General features: G+C 39.7%; 1 protein-coding gene across 4 annotated transcripts in view; it reads right to left on the reverse strand.

The window, feature by feature from the left end:
- Positions 1-23,681, reverse strand: part of col15a1b (collagen, type XV, alpha 1b) — a 74,022-nt gene extending 50,341 nt beyond the window's left edge. The window contains exons 1-2 of one of the 4 annotated variants that reach the window (XM_039814639.1): positions 23,512-23,681; positions 23,186-23,250 (exon numbers count right to left, since the gene is read on the reverse strand). In XM_039814639.1, coding sequence (XP_039670573.1) covers positions 23,186-23,250; positions 23,512-23,576 — 130 coding nt within the window. In that variant the 5' untranslated portion in view covers positions 23,577-23,681. Of the gene's footprint in view, positions 1-1,460; positions 2,129-23,185; positions 23,251-23,511 lie in introns of those variants that run through there. The other 3 variants (XM_039814637.1, XM_039814636.1, XM_039814638.1) reach the window with 3 other exon arrangements.
- Positions 23,682-24,348: the final 667 nt, after the last annotated feature.

Consider the following 24,348-nt stretch of genomic DNA (forward strand, 5'->3'; position numbering starts at 1 on the left):
AAAAGCTTTAATGCAGAGTACAACTGTGTCACATGCCAGCACGCTACAGAAATAACAACTAGGGCTTCTGTTGTGATTCGTGAGATACACTGGAGCATGATAGGATAACATGAAAGATATCAGATGCGATTTACTGTAATAAGGGACTGAACCACTATACCAGCAGCATGAACTACTGAACCAACGACCAATGAATCTTAGGTTAGTAAATATGGTGGCTCAATTACACTGAAAAAGAGGATGGTAGAAAGTACGAGATCTGTCTTCTCACACGGTTTCCCTTAAATCACGTGTTAAAGAGTTTAATCCCTTCACGCGCATGCAGAATTACTTGCCTGGACAAATTTTCAACAGTAACAGTAGCTCTGCATGTTTTGGGCGTTTAAAATCACTTATTGCTTCCATCCAGGGATAGGTTACTTCCAGTTTGTGAGTAGATATTTTTCATATTAACAATTAATTAAATCACTATATGTATTGTAAAAGGGGTACCTTGTAGTGACAAACCCACAGAGATTCATCAACTGACTCTGCAGTTCCCTTCAGCTCTACAGAGCATTTTAGCCTTTAGACTTTAGCTAATTGTTTTGGTTCAAAGACCGGCGACTAATCTGTTTTGGTTTACTCTCATCAACTTTGTTTCCAGCAGTAACAGGCAGTTCTTTATCGTTTAAAAGCTCTGTTAAACCCGCAGCTCATTACCTGCTCAGCACCAAATGGCAGACGGACAAAGTTAAGTAACTTGCTGCCTGTGAACTAAGTGGAGCATTTGCAGCTGAGGGGACATAAACAGTACATAGATATAAATAAATAAATACATATTTCGGACAAATGTAAAAGGGGATTGAATATTGAATTTACTTTAAGGTGGACACAACTCCAAATCAAGGATATGGTTGCCCCTTGTCTGCTTAATGTGTATACGCAACTTTTTGCTAACAAGTTTGCAATATCAGCTTTATTAGGTGCTACTACATAATGTTTCTGCTGCCACCAAGTGGACAAAAAAAATAATGAATGGCTGTTTAGGGACATATAAGTCATTTTTAGCCTTTTTTGGCGAATTGGCTTTTGCTTAGACAGATTTTGTGATTTTATTGTTACAGAATGGTTTCATCCAGTCAGTTCCCAACCTGGGAGATGATGAACAAGATAGAAAAATATTTCTAACCTTTCATTATTTCTTTTTTATGATATACTGGATAGCTCACATGAGAGAACATCACTTTTTGGTTTAACTCAGAGCCATACACTATGTGCCGTATAAGGGGTGACATGACAAGGCCAAAAGGTTTGGAACTCCTGGTTTAACTACTATGGAAATCTAACCTATCTGTAATAATAAATATGTAGTAATTGCAACCGACTCTGATTTACAATTCTGCCAATGGGAGAGAATGTCTATAATGCTATTATATTTTTTAAATGCCTCTTTTCATTAACATCCCTGTCACACTCACCACTCTTCCAGTGTTTTAGTGGTTTGTATTGGGGCCTGGCTTTGCTGCCTCCTCCTGCATTCTCCTCTGGAGGTAACGTCCCAGGTTCTGCAGTGCTGTTTCCAAAGATTGACACTCCTTGGCTTGGTGAAGGGGACAGCACAGACGCCTCTGTCTGAGTGCTACCCTCCGGAGCTTTCTCTGTCACCCTGTCCTCCGTTACTACCCAGTCTGTTGTCCCTGGGGTGTCAGAAGGGCCCGTGGAGATAATGGATGGAGAAGTGATGATGGGAGGAATAGAGGTAGGAGTAGAGCTGGTGCTGGTTTGGGGGTTCGCCCAGAGGAGACTCCACCACTGGGCTTGTACGGTAGATGAGAAGAGGAAGAAGAGAGCAAGAGTGTGGCGAAGGGCTCCCATCCTCTGACTATGTCTTGCATGAATGTACAAACAAGCCAATGCTGTTAACTGCAGCTACGTAAAACTGCACACGTCCAGTGGTGGTCCAGTGGTGGTCCAGTGGTACAAGAAATATTCAAGGGACGGCCTTTCAGCTTCTTATTGTCCTCTCTGTTCCTTCTCCTTTCTTTTCTTCTCCTCTCTAGTTATGTCCTCCCTTTCCCCGTTTGTCTCTGTCTCTTGCTCTGTTTGTAACTCCCTGACATCTCTCTCTTTTTTCCCTCTCCCTCCCCTTCTCTCTCCCTGTGTAATTACCGACTCCCCCTCCTCTGGCACTCTACAACACAGCAGACTTTTTCTCTCCCTTTTTCTCAGATGCAGATTAGAGTGTTAGTTAGTTCACTCCTCCTCCTCCTCCTCCTCCTCCTGCTCCTCCTCCTCTACCTCTTCTTCTTCCTCCTCCTCCTCTTCCTCCTCTTCCTACTCCTCCTCCTCCTCCTCTCCCACCTCTGTGTGTGTGTTCACTGGGTCATACTTGTGGTCTCTTGGTCTACCCCTCACGCCACACGTACGCTTGTCTAGTCTAATAAACATGGACACACAGATTTAGGATAAAGTGCATCATTCACAATGTTGCTGTATTGAAACATTTTATCATCTTTGAGATGAGCCTTGACTTTGAAATTACCGTTTTTTTATAATTATTAGTTTTTTATTCAAATGTCTGGAAGAGCTCAATAAAACAATTGTTAAATCATGCTTTTATAGATTTTTCTGAGTGGATATAAATGTAACTGATTGTGTTAAATGGGCAGGCCCCTGAATGGAATCAAATGGGAATTGTATCATGACAGACTTTGCAAATATTAGCAAATATCCTATCATTGTCCAAAGAATCAATATAATATTGTAGCATAGAACTTGTGATTTACCCTCATACTAATACTAAGGCTTGTGGTCAGATAACTAAATACCATATAAAACCACAATAAAGGAGTTCAGAAAACACTGTACAGGCATTAGCAGGGAGATTTCTTTATAAGGACATTGGGGAAAAACATTCCTCCCTCATCTCTAATGGAACATAAAATACTTTTTTCAGCTACATGGCAAATTCAGAATAGTGTGGGAAAAAAATAACATAAGAAAAAATTGAAAGTTGGTAATTTGTCAAACAGAAAGGCCGTACTGTGCACAAGAGGAGACCGGAGTTTGGAGATTGGAAGTGCAATTATACTGACCATGTCCCATAAACAATTGATGTACTGCTATTTGATTTTACAATAATACGTATTATACCGATAGTAGGTTTAATTGTAGGGAAGGGAGAAAATAAATTGGACTGAAATGTATTCATATACACATGCTGCCCTTTTATCATTAATATCTATTTTATATGGTTATCTCTGATTAACATGTTTATAGCAAGATAGGAAGATCATATATTTTTACTTTCTGAGTTTCCATGCATATGTATTTATGCATGTACAATCATGTTTAAGCAAATCTTAGTGAGATTTCAACCATTATGGCTATAATATTCTTTCTCCTTCTTCATTTGTCGCTGTTTTCAAGCCTCCGCTTGAAAACAGCTATCCATTCTTCTATTTTATTATATTTATATGATTTAGCTTCCTCTATCCAAAATTGAAGAGGCAACTTCTGTCTGACTCATAATAAGTCAAGAAAAAACACACAAGACGAACATCAAGACGAACCTCCCATTCACCAACTCACACAGAAGCCAAACATTAATCACGGTGATGACAACAAATGACAGCCACTCTAACTTAAATCAGTGTTATTATAGCTAAGCTGGGGTTTGAGAATTTTCACCAATCATGAGGTTCATCTCCATCAATAAGCCTGCACTAAATTCTTTATCAACAATGCTTGATGCCTGAAAACCAACTTACTCCTACACAAATCAGGCTGCAGAACTAGACTAATGTGACTTCATTCTTATGCTCAGATTTGTTTAGTTAAAACCTACATTTATATTGAAACGCTTAAATTCTACTATTAAAGGCAGATGCATCAAAATTAGCTTATAGCTCAAAATAGAGTAAAATTAGGAAGACAAAGGAAAAATATATACAGAAGTTTGAATGGAAGCATTTATAAAGTGTCGGACTTTCTCTCTGCTGCAGCTCAGTGGTCCGGGAGAGAGGGTGAGAGGCCCCATGTTGATGATGACAAAGGGATGCCTGTTCGGTCAAATTGTTCTTCTCTAAATGTTTGGTGAGGTCCATCATGAGGGACGGAGTGCTGCTGAGGATCATTTGGTGGAGGTGTTTTTCAGGCTTATATGGGGCGTGGTCACATGTTTTGATGCACTTTATTATAACACTACACCTGTTTCTGCATCTTCAGGAAACCTCCGTTGGCAAGACGCCTGAAAATATGAGTTTCTATCCTCGTCCACTTGAAGTTTGTTTGGGGTTAAAATGCAACCCAGTGTTTCCTGCATTTCTGCCCTCCACGGTATCAGAAATAGGGCTGCATTGTTAGAGTGCATGTCGGAGAATAGTGCGGACACGCGCTTCACACCGCGATTGGGCACGCAAGGAAAAAGAGATGCTGTCCGGATGATAAGCCAGTTGAGATGGTGTGTGTACGTCCTGAGAACTGTAAGTTGTATAACTTATGTTGTCAGTTCATTTAAGCCTGGTCTTGCAAATTTAATTTAAGTTAACTGGTGATTTTTGTTGTTTGCTGCTAGCTAAATTGCACGTGGCTGTTGTTCCGATATAATAGTGATTGCTCACGTTTGTATTTTAGGTGCATTATTTATACATGCTGAAGTAGTTACACTGCATTAAGATAATGTAATTAATAGTGGGTTTATTGTTATTTGCTACAGAATGCTTAGCCACTTTGCTACCCACTGCTAAAAAAAATCCTAAAGGAAACACTGCAACCTGAACCAAATATTGGAAACAACCACAGAACGCAACTAAGGGTTTATGGGTGCAAGGAGACAGTTTCTAGTCTTCAGTGGGCCCTATGCAAGATGCTATTTGGGGACCCCTATTTTGTCAAACAACGAAGGGGGTTCAAACCTCTAAGATGAGCCATGGAGATGCATCAATCTGTTACACCTGGAGGGAAACAGGCTAGATTCGTAAAAACCTCTCTCAGATTCTAATTAAACATCTCAAGCTGACCCAAGCAATTTCAACCTACATAAAATGATAATAAAAAAGTTAACAATAAGGCTCCTCTACGTCAATAAATGCAACAGGTGCAGGGTTTTCCTCAAACAGGTTTATTTTAAAATGTTTTGAACAAAGAAGGCTACTTGCCAGTGGCTACAAATAAAGACATGTCATTTTATTTCTCCCTAAATATATTGAGGCTGAACGTGCAGCTTGGGGGCCCCCTAGTTGCTGTGGGGGCCCTATGCATCCGCATAGTCCGCATAGGAAGAAACGGCTCCGGACATCAGCACTACCTGCTTTGAGAGCTAAGAAAGGTACACTGATCATTTATCTTTGTGTTTTCTAGCATTTGGATTAACACTTGATCCACCTGTTTTTATTCACGTTTTATGCACACCAAAAAGCAAACCTCAAAATATCTCAACAAAGTTTTTTCACTTGGCTAAGTGAGTCCTGTGATATCACTCTCCACTCGGTTCTTCTCTCTCCTACTGTACAGTAACTACCTTACCTGGGGGTTGTTGGTTGTAAGTGCTATCTTGAAATTTGATCAGACCCTGGGAGCCATGCTGGTCAGAGCACACCATCACACATAAACAGTTGTGGGAGGAAATGTGGTCTCAAATGGAGCAGATGATTGGTTTAAGATTTTAAGAAAGGGTAAGGGCAGGGAACCCCCCCCAGGGGGGAAGCTTGATTAGTCATGGATTAGCAAGGGATAAGGGGGTGTCGAATGAGTTGGGTTGAGGATAGGTTCAAGGGGCCAGGAATAGAGACAGGGATCACTTGTGACGCTCCATCCCAATGAGACCTGGCAAGTCATACCACATACAACCAGTGACCCTGCTCTGGGCCCTATTAAGCTGAGGTGATCCAAGGGGTCTTCTGACTATAATGGTTGGCAATTATGTGGGTTATATCCAAGCATGAAAAATATACATTAAACCTTATGAAGTTGCAATGGCAAGCTTGTTAGCACACAGTTGCAAGGTAACACATCCAGCAGAAATTGAGCAGCATTAGCATTCATTTGGAGTCAAGTTGTTTGGCCACCCAACAAATGTAAGCCCAAAATTCATCCTTCTTTTAAGATCTGTTTTGGTCCCCAACAGTTCTAAAAAGCATATCTGACTCTTAACAGCTCAATGGTCCCCTATGTTCACTAGCTAGTTGCTAACTTTGTCTGTTGGGTGGGGCAGGAAGAATACAGTTGATTTTGCTGGAAACAGTTCCTGCTGCAGCTGGACACACGGTTTATGAGAGTGAAGCAAAACGGTAAAGTTGGCAAAACAGTGAGCTAAAATACCCCAATTTTGGAACCCGTCGGCTATCGGTCAACAATCCAGCCTCTGGGGGCAACAATCAACATTCTGATGTAGCCAGCAGCTACCAAGCCAAGACTTTCTCTTTTGTGTGCCGGTCTTTGTTTATAGTATGATTAGAAACTAGATCCAGGTATATAGATAGGTATATATAGAAATAAAAGCTAATATAAAGCTAAATCATCATCAGACTTAGCCGATGGGTTCCGTGATTGCATTTCTGCCAATTGCTTTCCAAACAGACGGTTTACCTGCGCACAACCAAAGGCAGCTCAAACATGATTGGTCAATACCACTCTGACTACAAACTAAATACAAACAAAAAACCAGAACACTTCCGATACCAACATCTTGTTCAATCTTATAGAGATTAAAAACACCCTAACAAGAACTGAAGAGTCAGGTGCTGAAATGTGGGGTCGTCACTACAAGCAACCCCTTTCAAATTTGATCCATTGTTAAAAGATATATTAAAACCTGACCATCAATCCTCAGTAAATACCTTGGAATTTTAGGAATCGTGTTTTGGATATTAAGCTGTTGTCTCTAAGCAGTGGTGGCAATGCCAGAATGCATAGACAGATGTTACTAAGCTGTTACCTACTAAACTAGGACCACTTTACGTATTCAAGGGTACGAATAAATTGAAAGGAAGAAAGATCGCTAACGTGGCCTCGATTAGGCATTATGATGTTAACAAATGACAAAAAAAAATTGGAAAAGGTTATGAGAGTTTTTCTTTTTTTCTATACATGGTGACCTCATTTGGGGCCTCTGAATTCCAGGAAGAGTAACCCCTTCACCCTTCACCTCTCTCTCACTTACCGCTCTACCTAGCAACTGCCCCAATAATACACTATAATTGGTTTACTGTCACAGCCAATCGCATGGAGAGCCTATGAATTTATTTATAAAATAACAAAGTGTCTTCCGAAAACAAAAGGGAAACCTCATGACCAGTAGATACTAAATTCCTAATCATATTTAATCAATTACTTGATGCTTTGGACTCTGTAATATGTCACGTTATTATCTGAAGTATTTCCTATAGTCAGGCTTATACACAACACAATTTAGTCACACAGAGCAATGATAAGAGAACCTGTAACATAGTTCACACAGGCTAGCACTCTGGCAACATCTAGTGGTCAAAAACAATACTGTATGCAGACTTGAGTAAAGAATAGTTCAACCCAAATAGCCTATGGTGTAAATGTGGTCATGTTACCTCAATAGAGACTACCAAATTAAAATAAATTACAGGACAGGATCTGCACATTACATCTGTTTCTATGGACCATGTAGTGAAAACATGCATTTGCCAGACATTTATGTTTAATACAATTGGTTGAAATGATACACCATTTAATTCACTTTAAAGGAAGTCTACAAGGTGGTACATAAAAAGTAGAAACTCAGCTTATTAAAAAAGAAATTATGATTTGGTATAAACACATATTTGTGTTTAGCAGGAAACTGAATAGGATTACAAATGGGTGTGAGGCTATTCTTCTTCCTAGTATATTTGTAGTCACATTAACCAATAAAGTACATGCTGTGCCTAACAAGTTTTCAAGAGAGCAGAGAAGTCAGATGTATGGATAGAAGTGATGGATGGTGATTGTTGAACGCAAACTTGACCTACTGAAAATAAGAAAAAGGAGAGACCAAAATAGACATATCCAGGATCACTGTTTTGTTGTATGAAAATACATGTAGTAGTTGCAACAAAATCTAATTAAATTAATGAAGTAATAGTGTTACATAACATCCACTTTGAAATCAATTCAAACTACCAGACCATCTTGTGATGGGATCACACTAGCTGCGCCGCCAAAATCAGGACTGGGGCGTTCAGTGGGGACCCTTCTTGGCCTTCATTTTGATCTCAAGTACACACCTGTAAATTTTTTGACAACATCTTGCACTGTTGTGACGCTACCATGGTGACACAACCTTGGTAGTTCCAGCTACACACACACACACACACGCACACGCACACGCACACGCACACGCACACACACACACACACACAAGGTGAAAACAAACCAGCATCCCTGTCGCGGCTGCTAATGAACACATTACATGATGGGTAGTGTTGATGAAGAGAGTTCATACTTGGGCTGGGGTGTCAGAGAAAGAAAAGGTTGGGAATCACTGCCTGAAAATATATGTTTAAAATAATTTACAATAGTTCCAATAATTTACCCATATAAGGCATCTGTGCCCAATTAAGGGGTAGATCTGCAGGAAAGAGGAACAAATTGTGGGGGATAAAACAATGGCTAACTCTACCTACTGATAGTATTTCTGTAACCGTCTAACTAACTCTCCGATTCAAAGATGAGTATGTTGGTCAAAGCTGTCACATAAGAATGAGTTCATTCCTTTTTTTGGGTGTTTACACGTCCTATGTGTGTGTTTGAGTGTACAAGTTGGTCCACTCTGCCAATTAGAGCGGAAGAGCTTTTGGCTCATTTGCCAGTGTTTTTATGCCAGAACAACACAAGAACTCATTTATTGGGCACTACAGATGCTAACAATGTTTTGTTTAAGTTTTAACTCTAAAATGACTAATTCATTCAGCTAAGCCCTTAAGCATGACTACATCTTTTACTGGTTCTGTCAAACAAGCACAAGATCATCTGTGCCACTCAAAGGGGCTTTTCGTGTTGTTTTTCTTTTGTGTATGGGTGTGATTGTGTAATATATTTGACTTTTCCCCAGCAGGTTTGATTGACACATCCTATTAACCAACCCTAAAGCAGAAATGTGGGTGGGCGGGCTGCAAAGGTCAACAGAGAGGACCTGTTCTCAGGTAATGGAATACCACATATGCACATTTTCAGACATTTACGCATATTCACACTGTAGCCACTAGGCAAGTAGTCAATGAAGCCTGTGTTGCAGAGCTGTTTTTCTCATGCACCCAGTCTTGCCTGCCTTCCTCCCCCCCTCTGCCGCTCCCCCTACGATGTTGTTTTCATTTTATATTTCTAGGCCATGTTCAGTCAGGAAATGTTGGAGTACATGTATAAGTGTGTATTGGAAAGACCAGCCAAGAAAGGCTGTTCATCCACAAAAAAACTAACTCTGTCATAATGTGGAGTGGTGAGTCATTATCCACATTTAGTCTAATTCAGCCAATACAGGCAGAGATATGGTGATATGCCAGTACAGCAGACAAAACCTAAAACAAAAATTAAGTCATTTTAGAGGAGGTTGCTTTTTTAACCAAACTGCTTCAGGAAAATATTGCAAATACCTGGTTGCGATCTGGATGTGATCTGTACCCTGCTAAATGAAATGCAAACGATCGACTGAAGAAAGAAAAAAAAATAACACAAAACAAAAAGAACAAAGAAGAAAGACGATATCAGCAACCAAAATCAGACGTGAGCATAGGTGTAGTGGACAGTGCACTATCCCAGACTTCACTCCACCCTTTTCCACTTACATAAATCATATAAGGTAAATTCATAAATTACAGACAAAACTAACTCAGTATCATGTATTACATTACATTACATGTCATTTAGCTGACGCTTTTATCCAAAGCGACTTACAATTAAGTGCATTCAAGTGAGAAGGTCCAAACTCTAGACAACAAGTAGTAAGTGCAAGTACATTAGCTTTAAATAAGCTAAGCTACAAAGAAACAAAAGTGCAGGTTAAAGAGTTTTTTTTTTTTTTTTTTAACCGAGGTGTAATGTATTTTTTTATTTTAAGTTGTCTGAGGGTGAAAAATCACAGAATAACTTTCAAACAAGTATATCTGATGTTACCATATTGTCACATTAAACTTTGCTCTCATGATCTTTTTGAATGGAGATCTTAGTTTCCCCAACTTGTAATTTACAGCTACATCACCGAGGGGCAGCATACTTTTTCGCTGCGGCTCTGCACACAGTTAAGGTTCAGTGGTGATTGCATGAGTGGGACAGGACCTGTCTGTCTGATCGAATCCCCTTTGTGTCCAGGACGGCAGGTGGGAGACAAGAAAATGCCTGGAATGTCAGAGATGATGTTAGACGTGCACATGCGCAGACACGCACACGTACGCACACACACACACACACACACACACACACACACACACACACACACACACACACACACACACACACACACACACACACACACACACACACACACACACACACACACACACACACACACACAGACTACACTCTTTGAACCTCTAGCTCAACCTCCAACCTCAGAAGACAAAGGGACTACCTGCAGGCAAAGGGGCGGTGTAGCCTGGGAGTGAGTTACAATCTATCAGACTCCATCAGTGTATCTTCTGGGTGAGTAGGAACAACAGTTTGTGTGAATACAATGAATGGAACCACTAAGCCCTGACTGTAGGAATATGTGACTATAAGAATATCTCCATACACACCTGTTGTTGTCATCGGTCAAATCTGTGGTGGTCATGGTAGCAAAAATATCAGTTATGATAATCATTATCATCCCTGTTACTTTTGTGGTTATTATTACAGTAATAGTACTATTGGTAGTAGTAGCCCTGGTACATGGGTTATAACAGCTATTGTTTAGGAGACAGGGTTGCTTTTAAGTATGCCTATTAAAATCTTTTGCGGCAAATTAATCTAAGGCATGGGAAAAGAGGGGGAGGATGTGCAGAGGAATGGAGGGACAGAAGAAGAGAAAAGAAGCAGAGGGGGATTCTTTGGACAAGAAAAGAAAAGAGGAAAGATTAGAGGAAGAGAAAAGAAAACAGGAGAAAATTGGGAGTCAGAGAGGTTATAGGAAGAAGAGTTTGACCCTAGGGTAGGATTAACCCAAACAACTGACCTGCCCACACACACACACACACACACACGCACACACACACACACACACACACACACACACACACACACACACACACACACACACACACACACACACACACACACACACACACACACACACACACACACACACACACACAGCTCCCATTTAAAGCCAATAGAGCAGTAACATTTAGATTGCATCGTGCTGAACAACAAATCATGTTGTACTATGTGCTGGCTTGATCCTATCAAAAAAAAAAAAAAAATAAAAACAGCCCCGGGTTGACTGATACACACACAACTATTATACACATACTGTATTTTATCTTGTTGTACATGTAATATTGGCAGTGGAGCAACAGTTTGAGCTGTCTTTCAAAAACATATTAGGAACTTATCTGAGAGGAAAGTGGCAAAAAAAAGCCTGTATCACTAACATTAGGGCAGACATCCAGCCAATTACATTGGAGAAGTCATTGGGCCACCATAACACAGCCTTAGATAGAAACACACCTGACAAGACAAGTCAAGAATGTGACTTCATTACCTTAACAGATCTTAACAGATTATCTAAATGTTACTGAGTGGACAGACTGTGCTTTAACTTGATGACTCAAACCTTAAAAGGTCTTGTCGAGTTGTCAAGTATCCAACCTGCGGAAGTGTCCAGCAAGAATCCCTACCCTGTGTTGTCCATTATGTGACCTCTGACCTCCCTCTGGAACGAGCCTCTTCACAGGCATCATGCACAGTGCCATGTTATGCTTCTAAGCATTACCACATTATTAAATCAAATTCATAAATAAGCTTTAAAGCTAGGAGTTGCTCATTGTAACACACCAAATGACAATTATTACCCAACTCTGCAAAATAAATCACTAACAGTTTTTGTCTATACTGTTGTGTACAGCCTTTATAGACTGAGCTGCTGGTTGAGCATGTTGTTGTTTTTTTGCTGTTATTGCCTTTGTAATGCAGAAAGTTGCAAAGTAAAATTGTCACATTTTTTTTTTAAGTTTGTCTGTTTGTCCTTTTTTATGATTCCTTTTTTTCTGGGAAAAGATGGCCCACTCACTTTTGTACTGGTCCACCCAAAATAGCAGCCAAGCCAGTTTGAAGGCCATGTAAAAGACACATTTTTAATTTTAGTCCTAAAACGAAGTAAGTGGCATGTGATTGCAGCACTGGCTCTGCAACAGGAGAATGATTAGGTTAATGACTTACAGACTGCCGATCCACAGGTTATTAAGACAATAAACTTTTGACTCAGCTGACGCTATAGATGACCACTGACTACACACACATGCACACACACAAGATCGCTTAATGCCACACTGTATGGACTATAACATATTTGATATAAATGAATGCATTGTTTGGAGTTGTTCGGAGGTCAGAGGTGGACATCTGCAGAGGGACAGTTTCCATTACGTCAAGTGTCCTGGCTTTCACCCCACACACACCCCGCCCCACCACACACACACACACACACACACACACAATCCTCCCACTTCAGCCCCTATAATTTACACAATCACAGATACAAAAAGAAAGAGATCATCTAGTTGTTTTTTTGTGCCTGCTGAGATGCAGCTGGAGGGACAATGCAAAAATCTAGACAGGCAGGCAGACTAAAATGACATCAGTGGCAAAATTTGTTCTGATTTCCTCAGACCAAATTTTTCTCATTGCATTTATTTATTCAAAAGGACAGCACACATTAATTAATATTACTGTAAATGTGCCAATGTTTGCCAGCCAGCTAATTTTCAACTGTATTTCTTTGGCGAGATGTTTTGCAACCAGAGCATTTGTATGTTTTGTCATTTCATTTTTTGTATTGTTCAGTCCTCCGTTGTCAAAATCTTGTTTTGCACCAAACCTCTGCTAAACATTTGCTTTTGTTAAGCTTTTATGTAACAGACTGATACCCCATTAAATTTGAGAATGTATCTAGTTGCCATAAACAAACTGGAGACTGACAAACTGAGACTTTCCAGCTCTAACAAATGTGTTGACATTACAACACAATAGATCTGTTGTATCATGACATATTGCATTACTATGATTATTATAATATATCCTATTATTGGCTGATTTTATACATGAAAAGTAGTAAATATGTCATTACATACAATTTCTTAACTTACTTTGATTAGCGTTACATGTATTATAAAACAATCTGATAAGAGTCATTTCTATTCATGCCATATTACAATGTGTGCAGACAGAGATCATTTGAGATGAACTGATATCTATCAAACCAACCAAGCCAGTCAATCAATTGTTTCAAATATGTGGTATCACAGTTACAAGTTGCCCTATTTACATCCGCCTATAACCTGTTTATACATGTATAGGGCACAGGGCAATGAATGTTTGTGTGTGTGTGTGTGTGTGTGTGTGTGTGTGTGTGTGTGTGTGTGTGTGTGTGTGTGTGTGTGTGTGTGTGTGTGGGGGGGTGTTGGGGGTGTTTGCTCAGCTGCATGTCTTGTTCTCAGAGAAAACGACCTCTCAGAGTTTCTCGCATGGACTCATCTCCTCCTCCAATTCGAATGTTAATGAAACACATGGGAAGCACTGTAATGGGGAATACTTTCACACATCTGATGTGAACTGCCTAAAATGAAAGACAACCTTCAGAGAAATGTGACAGGAAAATATTATCTCATGTTCGCTCCAATGTCCCTCTGGCAGAGTACCATCTATTGACTTCCACCCACCAAAGTCGCACCACAATATTCACTATTGTTCAGTACTGGTGAAGTTAAATGCTGTACAGTGTGGTATTTTTCCATTTGTGTCTCTGTTTGTGTATCTGTTGAGACTTTCTTTTAGGGCAGTGCAGGTGGAGATATGTACAGTTGCAGTCAACACAAGACTGAGGTGTAATACTGTTTGTGAGCACAGAAACTCAGATCATTTCCCTTCTCTTGAAACACATGTTGACATACAGAAAGAAATGTGAGTAATCCTGTTAAGGCTGACATAACTGGTCTGAATTTAGAGTTTCCGTCTAACCGCTAAAATGATCTGGGACATTTTTTTCTTATAGTGATAAATTAGTCCTAAGTGTCCTGAGCACATTCTGTCCTCCTTTAGTCAAAGGAGTAAACACATTTCAGTGACCATCTTAAGCTGCAGAATTGTCCTATCTTGCAAGAAGTTCCTAAGGAATTGTAGATGATACAGAATGCACAAACATAGTGGGAGGCAAAGGAATACGAATTATATAAAATAACATATGTCCACAGAAAGAAGTTGTGTCACCTCTACAGAAATCAAGACTTTGCAAACGTTCATTCATTTCAAGCCTGTGTAAAAAGATTTAGCCCCACCCAAAAATTCAATGTGATAGGCAAAATTGTCTTTGAGATTTTTTTATGAATATTTTTTAAGTTTTGAACATAATGTTTGACCAACATCTTTCTTACTGCACCTTTTTTTGCAGTGAGAAATGGTCAACAGACTCAGATGAGATATACTGTCAGGAGCACCAACAACCAAAACAGTGACTAAAGAGCCTGCACTCAGCAGCACATCCACACAGCCTCAGGGAAGGAAGTGAAGGAGAAGTATTTGAGCTGCCATGTTTAATTTATAAGGTAAACTATTTAAAGGACAGCTGTGGCATAGAATGGCAAAACACAGAACCTGTGAAGGGCTTCTATTAAAATATATCATTTTTCTTTCTGTTATATACAATGACTTGTGTACGCGTAAGAGGACACGTGTGCAGGTGACACGATTAGGGGTACACACAAGTTACGGTTCGGTTCATACGCGGGTTTAGGAGTCACAGAGTTTGATACAGAGAAAAACACCCCAAATGCAGACAGTTTACTGTCTGTTTGAAAAGACAGTAGTGCAAGTGTCAAAGAGAGATGAAGACAGCCAAATTTAGTTTTCCAATTGATTCTATAATTAGATTACACAGGAATTGAGAATATGTAGGGAGTGTTGGCGTAATATTCCATTATACTCCCAATAGAGAACAGAGCAATGGCCACAACATATATTTTTATGAAGATGTTAGTAATTTAGTGTTTTAACAGACAGATTTGTCCTTAAAGGGAGAGAGTGTTGGTGTGTTTGTGTAGTACTCTCCAGGTAATTGACCATCATTTCAGTAGCCACAGACTCAGACCCAAATATGCAAAAGCACACACATCCAGAGAAGAACTTCCAACCTTTCCCTTAAAGCAACACTATGTAACTTTTCCAGCTTCGGTCCCCCTACACGTTGGAAGTGGAATTGTCCATTACATTACATTATGCAAGTTTGCCAAATCGGGTAGCGGATCTGTAGTTCGAATGAACTGGACGATGTAATGTAATGGACAATTCCAGGAAAGTTACATAGTGTTGCTCTAAAACCAGTTTTGCTCTACAACCAGTTATTGAAAGTTACCTCAAAATCAGAAAGTGAACATGAAGTTGTACAATGTTGTCACATTGTGAGTAAAGTAATCAGCATGACAAACTTCTAAAAGATAGTGTAGTGTTTGTGGGGGTCACTTTATCTTTCCCACTCATAGATCAAGGTCTCTGTTCAAAAATGCAATTTAATTCAGGACCTGGCTGGCTCTGTTTGTGACTATATTTAAGTCAGAGAGCCTGTAGCCTGGGTAAACCCTGACAAACATACGGCAAATTTGAGATTTGCTCTGCAAGTCAGTCTGGCCAAGAGCCCATTCAAGCCCATTTCCAATGTTTCCAAATCGAGGCACTAATCACAACCGTTGAGGCGGGCTTTACACAATGACAATAGCGCAGTGACGGCAAGCAGCTTTTTGTTTACATTCAACATGACGGCCACCGAAGCGCAGCAACCCGTTGATGCCGCTGTTGCTGCTACGTCACCCGGATCGTTGGTCTGATTGGTTGAAGGACTATCCAATGCGCCCAGAGGCATTTGAGCGGCCTCTGTTGGTGACGACCCTTTGGAAATGAGCTGTGAATGAACCTTGCCCAGATGTGTAAGTGTGTGTGAAAAGGAGACTCTGACAGATATTATATAAGTGTGTGTGTGAGTTGACATGTACACTTACTTGTACACCACATGGAGCAGTGTTTCCTCTCTCCCTTTGTGTCTGAAGCCAAATGCAGCAGGAGTGCAAGACAAAACGGAATCAAACTAAAGAAGATCATTTTCTTCTTCTGTGAACTGTGAAAGGTAACTGTGTGGGTATCCTCATTTCTTTGCAGTAAAAGAAAAGTTGTGAACATACTACTTTGTAGCAGAAAAACAATTACTTTGGTAGCTTCAGGCTTCAATCCAACATTTAGACTTCATAAATCCCCTTGGTTATTGTAGCTTTAAAATCTTGAAATACCATAAAGAATTGATATGAATGGTATCAATATGAGGAATGCTTGACTTTCCTCCAATGACACAACTACAGTGAACAATATATGCTGAGCTGAAAATTAATTGACAACAATTTACATTATTGAAAAAGTCACTTTTCAAGCAAAAATACCAAATATTTGCAGGATTTCACTTCTCAAATTTGAGGATGGTGCTATTCTTTGTCTTATTTGAAAGTATCCTGAATAATTTTGCTTTAGGGACAAAACAAGCAAATAAAAGACATCACATTGGGTTCTGGGATCTTCATGTATTTGTTGACATTGAAAGAGAAAATGATAAATTGATAAATCAAAAAACAGATGAACTGATAATTTATAATAATAAGTAGTTGCAGCCCTAAAGTGAATGCCCAAATGTTTCATATAACCAAGTTTTACTAAAGAGCAATATTCTTTGTATTCACATGTAGAGTAGACAACACCAATGCATGTACATGTCTCAAATAACAGCCATGTGTGCACATAAACAGAATGTTAATACTCTCCTCGAGTAAATGAAGTTTTAGATCATCTTTCTTAGTAAAAAACCTTTCTTTGTATGTTTCCTACCCCAAAGCACAGAGTGGAACAGATACACAATGATAATGATTCATGGTACTCTTTTTAAACAGTAACTATGGAAACGATGTACCCAAACAACAACAGTTTCCTTTCCAAAAACCATTACAATAAGAGCTGTAAAAAAAAAAATCATCAAGTCAATCTAATACATGCTTCTGGTATGACTTGAACTTCCTCTACAACAAACAACAGCCTTTTCTCTCCTCATTTTGATTCCACATCTCCATTCCTCTATACGTAATGGGAACCATGGTTAAAGAACTACATCATCTCAGTGAGAATCGCATCATGGAAAACACAAGACTGTTTTCAACTGAAAGTCATGAGACCCTCAAAGAAACACCCATTCTTATTTTTAAGTTTCCAGTGACTGATTTTTTTCCCATTAAAATCCCATAGGGCTGACCGTTACACACATGCAGCAATGACACCTTTTACAGTTGACCCATTGTGCCCAACTGTGTTCAAATCAAAGTCACTGTGGCTGAATGAGCACATTCCAGACAGGACGCCGCTGCAGTGAGGGCGTTCAGTTCTAATATACTGAAGACATTTAGGTAGAGGCTCTTTCATACAGCTCTATGACATTCATGCTTGCCAGGTTTTTAGACTCATAAAACACTAAATGGAGCTCGGTGGGAGTTTTATTCCAGTAACATCAGAGACCAAATAAGGTCAAGAGTGGAAGTGGCAAACTGAATATGATTAAAATAGAGACAACTGTTTTCCACAGCAGAAAACCTGTTTTCTAGAGATGAATATGGTTCATTGAGCAAACATTTGATAACTGATGGCATCAAAATATGGCCGATATTGTGGATCACAACAGTAATATAATGTGACTAAGTTTTACAGTACAGAAGAGCACCTCATCCAAAGGAGACTCCTACTGGGCTCACCTCACAATCATTTATATTGGCTAAACATGGAATTCCTTTCAGAGCAACTCAACCAACGGTAAATGGAAAGCGAAGGTTCCTGGAGGAAGGAATAAGGTTTAGGGGGGACAGGGTGAAGTTTGGAGTGTGGAAAACAGTAACATTTGCTTTTTAAAGCTAGAGTTGTGTGTCTGGAAATGTAGACGCTAAAATGTTGGTGTTACAGATGTTTTTTTGTAAAGATTGCTGTTCATCGAGAAACGACTAGACAGTAGAAAATGGCTAAATGCAAGGCCAGGGATTTTGAATTTATTTCTGAAAAGGTGTTAAATAATAGGAAACATTTCTGTGGTCTTCTAAAATCAACCCTACATAAGAATGTTGATATTGGATAACTAAACACCAGACTGCGGAACATTTTTTTTTACATCCAACATTGTCTGCTAATAGCATATGGTATGGTTAAGGTTAGGGAAAGATTGTAGAAATGGCAAAGAAATTATGGGCAAATTATGGTTGGTATGGTTGGCTAAAACAACAAAATTGTGATTCACTTATTACAAGGGCAAACATTAATTGTAGATCTGCGACACTTTGAACGAATATCGCATCTTGCCCCTCTCTATGACGTCAAGCTTTTAAACCCCTTTTACACAGAGATTCGACCATAACGTTGGTTTTGCTTTTTTACCCTGAACCTAGTCTGGCATTACCAGACCTATCTCCACAGCGCTGTGGAGTAAGGTCTGGCTACACGACAGATACATTCTGTTATATGAGAAAAAAATACATACTTTGGGTTGTTTGCATTTCTTTAAAGTGCTCATATTATGCTTTTTGGCTTTTGGGCTTTTTCCCTTTCCTTTATTATGTTATATATCTTTTTTTGTGTGCATGTTATAGGTTTACAAAGTGAAAAAGCCCAAAGTCCACCCCAGAGGCACTTACCATCTCCAACAGAAAACACTGTTCACAAACTGCTGCAAACAGCTCTATTGTAGTCCAGCCTTTACTTCTGTGATGAACGTGCATCACTTTGTAACACACGTCGTAATGCTCGCCTAGCTGCTAGTGTAGCACGCCCTCATACTCTGCTTCTGACTGGCCAGTAGTCCTTACCTAGCTACTGCGCGTGTGTATCTCCCAACAAAGATGTAATAGAAGTGAGATACCTCACTCTGTAGCTAAAACAGAGAGCTCAACACACAGGGGGCTAGATTTATCAAGCCGTTTGCGCCTGTTTCCAGGCGCTAATTGGTCGCAAAGACGGACGTAACCGATGCGGGCTATTTACAAACAGGGCGCACTTGGGTAAAATCGCAGATTGTCTGCCGCATGAGCGAGAAGAGACAACTTGCGCTTTCAATATGCGTTCGTGGGAGGGTCGTGGGGAAAGTGGGAGTTCCACCCGAAAGGTGGGAGGATAAGCGCAAAGTGCACCTAATTATATATCCCGTGGTATTTACAAAGACTGTCAGTAGGAGCGCGCCTCTATTCTCGCGGGGAAATTTACCGCCTCTTAAAGCGGTCTAAACCAGCCGCAGTCGAGTTTCCTCGTAGACCTTTATGCCGCTGGTGAAATGGCAACAGTAATCTGAGCAAGACGAAGACATAGGCGAGGCTGAAAATATTTTTAACACAAGAATCACACTTTGTCAGTGAACACAACATCATTTAGCGTTACAGATCAAGCAGCCATGCAATATTAGAGTTACTGGAAGAAATCAAAGATGAAATTGAATCTCCGACTCAGCGTTCACATCCCATTCCAGCAGTTGTTAAACTCCTCGCTACATTACAAATATATCGGCATCAGGATCATTTCAAACAGTCATAGCATCAGCAGTGGGAATATCGCAGTCTGCACTCAGCCGTATCATAGCACCAGTACCGCTTTGTTACAGCGCAATTTACGGTATAGTGGGCGGAGAAAGACGCTGATTGCCTGATGGGTGTCAGGGTTGATAAATACTACGCAAAATGTGGAAGCATAGCGTGCGCTATTACCGAACTCGCAAAAACAGACGCAGCGCAAACTGCGCCAGTGTTAGTAAATCAGGCCCAGGGTGAGAAGAGGAGCTGCATGCAATGTGCAGTACAACAAAAATATGGTGTTTTTTGAAAATTAAACCATGTAAACCTATTCTGATATAACCTCTAAATACAATTATGAACCTGAAAATGAGCATAATATGAGCACTTTAAATCAATCACAATCACGTTGTCTTAGGCAACGCTAAGCTCTGGACGCAGCGACGGTGGCTCTGTAAAATAGTCTCGGGAAGAAACTTGTTTTGGTGGAACATTTGCACCCTGCAAAAGAAAACGCCACATACAGTATTAAATAAAGTTAATTGTACACTATACAGTAACGTGAGCTATATAAATAAGCTGGATACATGGTTAAATGTAACTAGCTCTCGTATCGCTGTGTGTACTTCGACGTCAGAAATCCCCACCGTTGGTCACAAAACGTCCCAGTTAGAGAGTAAATGCCGTAAACATATTCTTTGTAAATCTTTACAATCATTCCCTAAAAGAACCAAGCACGCCTGCCTTATTGCCTTATCATTTCCTGAGGCAAAGGGATTTGGAGAATTGCAACACAGAGAGCGGAAGCGGATGTCAGGCAATAATCCTGGAAATGTACTGAGCCAGACTACACTGAACCAAATAACAGCGGCATAATGCTGCCCCAGTGTATGATTTTAGATAGCATACCGGAAGTAAAAAAAAAAAGCATGACGTGGGGCACAACATCGTTGGCGTCTAGTGTGTATGTGTACGTCTAGTCCCACCATGGCGGCTGTCCCTTCATACAGGCGTTAATTCGGCTCTGTTACTACGTCTGCTGCCGGCTTAATGGCAGAACACCTCTGTCTCCCCATTTTGTGTTCATACCTTTTATACAGAATGGCAACCAAACACCAACAGTCGATATAGTTGGAATAAGCATTGCGTCCAGGAATTAGTCACAGATTCAAAGTGATGACATTTCATTTTTTTTGCTCCGGTGTACTGGAACACTCTGCTATTCCAAGCTAGTTTTGGACCTAAACATATGATTTTCTAATCACAAGACAGTCTCTCTAACCATCAAGCCTGTGGCAGTCCACAATGTGATGAGCTGTGTTCAGTGTGAATAATAAATAACTCTTCTAAATCCTGCAGAAGCACTGATAATTTCTGACTTTATGTAAATGTTTGAAATAGAAAATTAATTTTGTCATCCATTGGCAAAAATCACCCACCCACACGCCTACACATGCTGACATTAAACTGGCACAGGGACAAGTGTATTCTCAACATCCAACTTCAAAGCTCCGTGTGAATCAACCCACGCCGTCCTCTCTGATGTTCTCAAGCACACAAACAGCAAGTGCAGTGCAGATGAAACGCCTCACACCATTACCATACAAACTAAACACTTCATTTCTCACCCTGGTGCAGCGTTTGACCTGTCTGCCACTTCCAGCTACCTCATTGTACACACACATGCACACACAGAGGGTAAAGAGGGCAGAGGAAGCCCGGTCTATTGCCAAACAAACAAACTATCTCTCTCCTACAGAGCTGTATAATAGAAGTCTCACACCAGGGAGTAAATGAAAACCACAGCAGCAGACCGAGGTGTGAAAATGGAAATGAAAAGGGGACTGACCCTTATTATGGGTCTCGTAATGGGTCTGTGAGGGAGGAGTGGATTACATGAGATCCGAGTCTAGCCATGTCATTAAGAATCGATGGATTACATTTTTCCTTAGTTTTTTGGCATGATGTATTTCATTACATCCTTTGGCTCAGTCTTCTAAAACTTGACTAGGTATCACAGACCACACTGAAGCTCTTTAGCCATTCATCCACAAAAACTTCATACTGGAGGTCTGCTCAGCAGTGTGCAAACCACAGTACTGAGAGTGAAATTTTGGGTGGGTCTCTAAAATACTGACATTGTTTTTTGCTTGCATTTCTATTTATCTGTATCCTCATCATCATTGATCATGAGTAAAATAAGGCTATTATTTATGTATAATTCATGTATTACAGTTATTCATCACTAATTCACTTTAATAAAGATACTGGCCTTCATGCTTTTCTTGCCATTATCATCAAAGCGTGGCAGTGCAATATTAAAAACTTCACTCACTTTAAAGATCAGAAGACAAAAAACTTTCTTGTCCAATCGCCATTATTCATGAGTGAAAGGTTGATGTGATCATTAACTGATTATTATATATCAGATGCACTGACATAAGTAGGCCTACATGCTTGCAGCTATGAACGTTTCATTGAAACAAGAGGGACAGTAGTTTTTGAGCAATCATGCAATTTCTTCTCTCCTACCCACTCCATTGTAGCTAGCTAGCTAATTAGGCTAACGTTAGCTTCATGAGATGGCTTTTGACATTTTAATGTTTTAAAGAAAGACTCAAAATGATGTAATATGAAATGCCCCTGGCGTTGCTGGGTTAGGTACTGTTTAAGCCACTGTAGTTAGCATTTCTGGCTAACTATCTTTTTAACTTCAGTATCTAAGCCTGTGTTTCTTCCAAGGCTAGGGACATTTCATACTATATTATTTTGAGATGTCTTTAAAAGCTTCTCGTTTTAATACGTGTACATTTTAAAACATTAAAGTGCGACGCCATCTCATGAAGCTAACGTTATTTTAGCTAATTAATAATTATCGCTAATCAGCGATACGTTTCCAGTTTGCATTAGAGCAAACAAACACACTCATACATCCATTGCTTATGCTTTAAATCCTGTACTTTTGGTTTTGGAAAGGGTTAATAAAACAACCCAACATCCAAAGTCTTTAAATACCAGAGTATAGTTCTGTAGTCGCACTACTACTTTTCATATAAAATCTTAAACGGAATGTACATCTGCGCTTAAAAAGGCAATATATCAAATTTCCCAAAGAAATCTAACCTTGTGACACACAATAACAAATGCATTGTAAAGGCCAGGGTGCCATAATTCCATTTCAAGAAGCCAAATCCATAACCAATGAAGAATTACGTGATGATCAATATTAACAGACTTAATTGCTTTCCATGCTCATAACATTTTCTAATGGGATTCAAAGATTAGTTGGGACTATATCATCAACATGAAGAGGAGCTCCTTTAATAGGGCATTTGTTGGGTCAATGCCAAACTGTTTTTAGCCTTTCTGTTCTCCAAAGCAGCTGTTTATTTCTTTACAGTTACAGTATTGGGAAAGAGCTGCAGCAGCATAAATCTTACCTTCTATAACCTGCAGGGCAGCGGCCAGCCAGCACAGCAGAACTAGATGCAGGGCAAGAGACCACCTGAGGAGACACATCAGTCACATCATGTAAGTTGCATTTTAGGCAGACTTCAAAACATAAAAAAACTGGTGTGAAAAGGTCTGATTTTGTTCATTTACAATAGCTGATGTAGAGAGTGAAATGTGTTTCATGTAGAGCTATGAAAGCTGCGCATAGAAGAATTGTTGCTACATAGCAGGTCTACTCTGAGGTTTAACTGAAGTAAAGATATAAGCTTTTTTTACAAGCAGAAAACTTAGAAGTAATATTTAATTTGCTTACCCTTGAAACATTTTAGCGAATAAAGGAATACAAAATCCAGGTCTGAAAATGAACTCCAAGTGCATGTGTGTGATGAAATTCCGGCAAACTCTGTGGTCCCTCTGCCTCTGCCTCACTGTGCAGACCTGAAGTCACACTGCTCTCTCTCTCTCTCTCTCTCTCTCTCTCTCTCTCTCTCTCTCTCTCTCTCTGTACAAAGGCTTTCTCAGTTCTGAGCTGAGTGACTCTCAGACCCACAGTTTGGAAATTTGACTCCCTTAAAGGAAGAAAAAAAAAAACTCCCCCCCCCCCCCACTCACTCATTGGACCTTCTCTCCTAACCTGCTGCTTGAGTCAAGTTCCTTATACTAATGATAATATGATGTACATTTATGGCTATCATTTAAGTTAAATCTTTCCATCTGTGAATCTATCTTAAATATGTCAACTTATTTCCAATTCTATCCAGACCATTTTATTTCATGGTAAGTGTAACAATAGTGATAATAGACTGAGAATAAATATTCCAAAAACACGTTAATCAATGAATGAAATAAATGAATTATGTGAATACATGAATAGGGATGTATTGCAAATCTCATGACCAAATTAACCTCCCAAATAAATGTATTTTTTCAAATTACCACAGATTAACTGACGCAGAAAACCTGGGACCAGGTAGTATTAATCCAGCACTGGTTGTTTTCTGGTTCTTGAGGCATATAATGAAGTTGCCGTGTATAATTTCCTGTTTGCAATGAGAATTTAGAGGCTATACACAGGAAGCACACATAATATACACAGAAGATGGAAAGTGGGGTGTCAATAGGGGCCAACAGCAACTTTTTTTATTGCACT

This window comes from Perca fluviatilis, chromosome 11, assembly GCF_010015445.1.
Source record: "Perca fluviatilis chromosome 11, GENO_Pfluv_1.0, whole genome shotgun sequence".
Taxonomy (NCBI): Eukaryota; Metazoa; Chordata; class Actinopteri; order Perciformes; family Percidae; genus Perca; species Perca fluviatilis.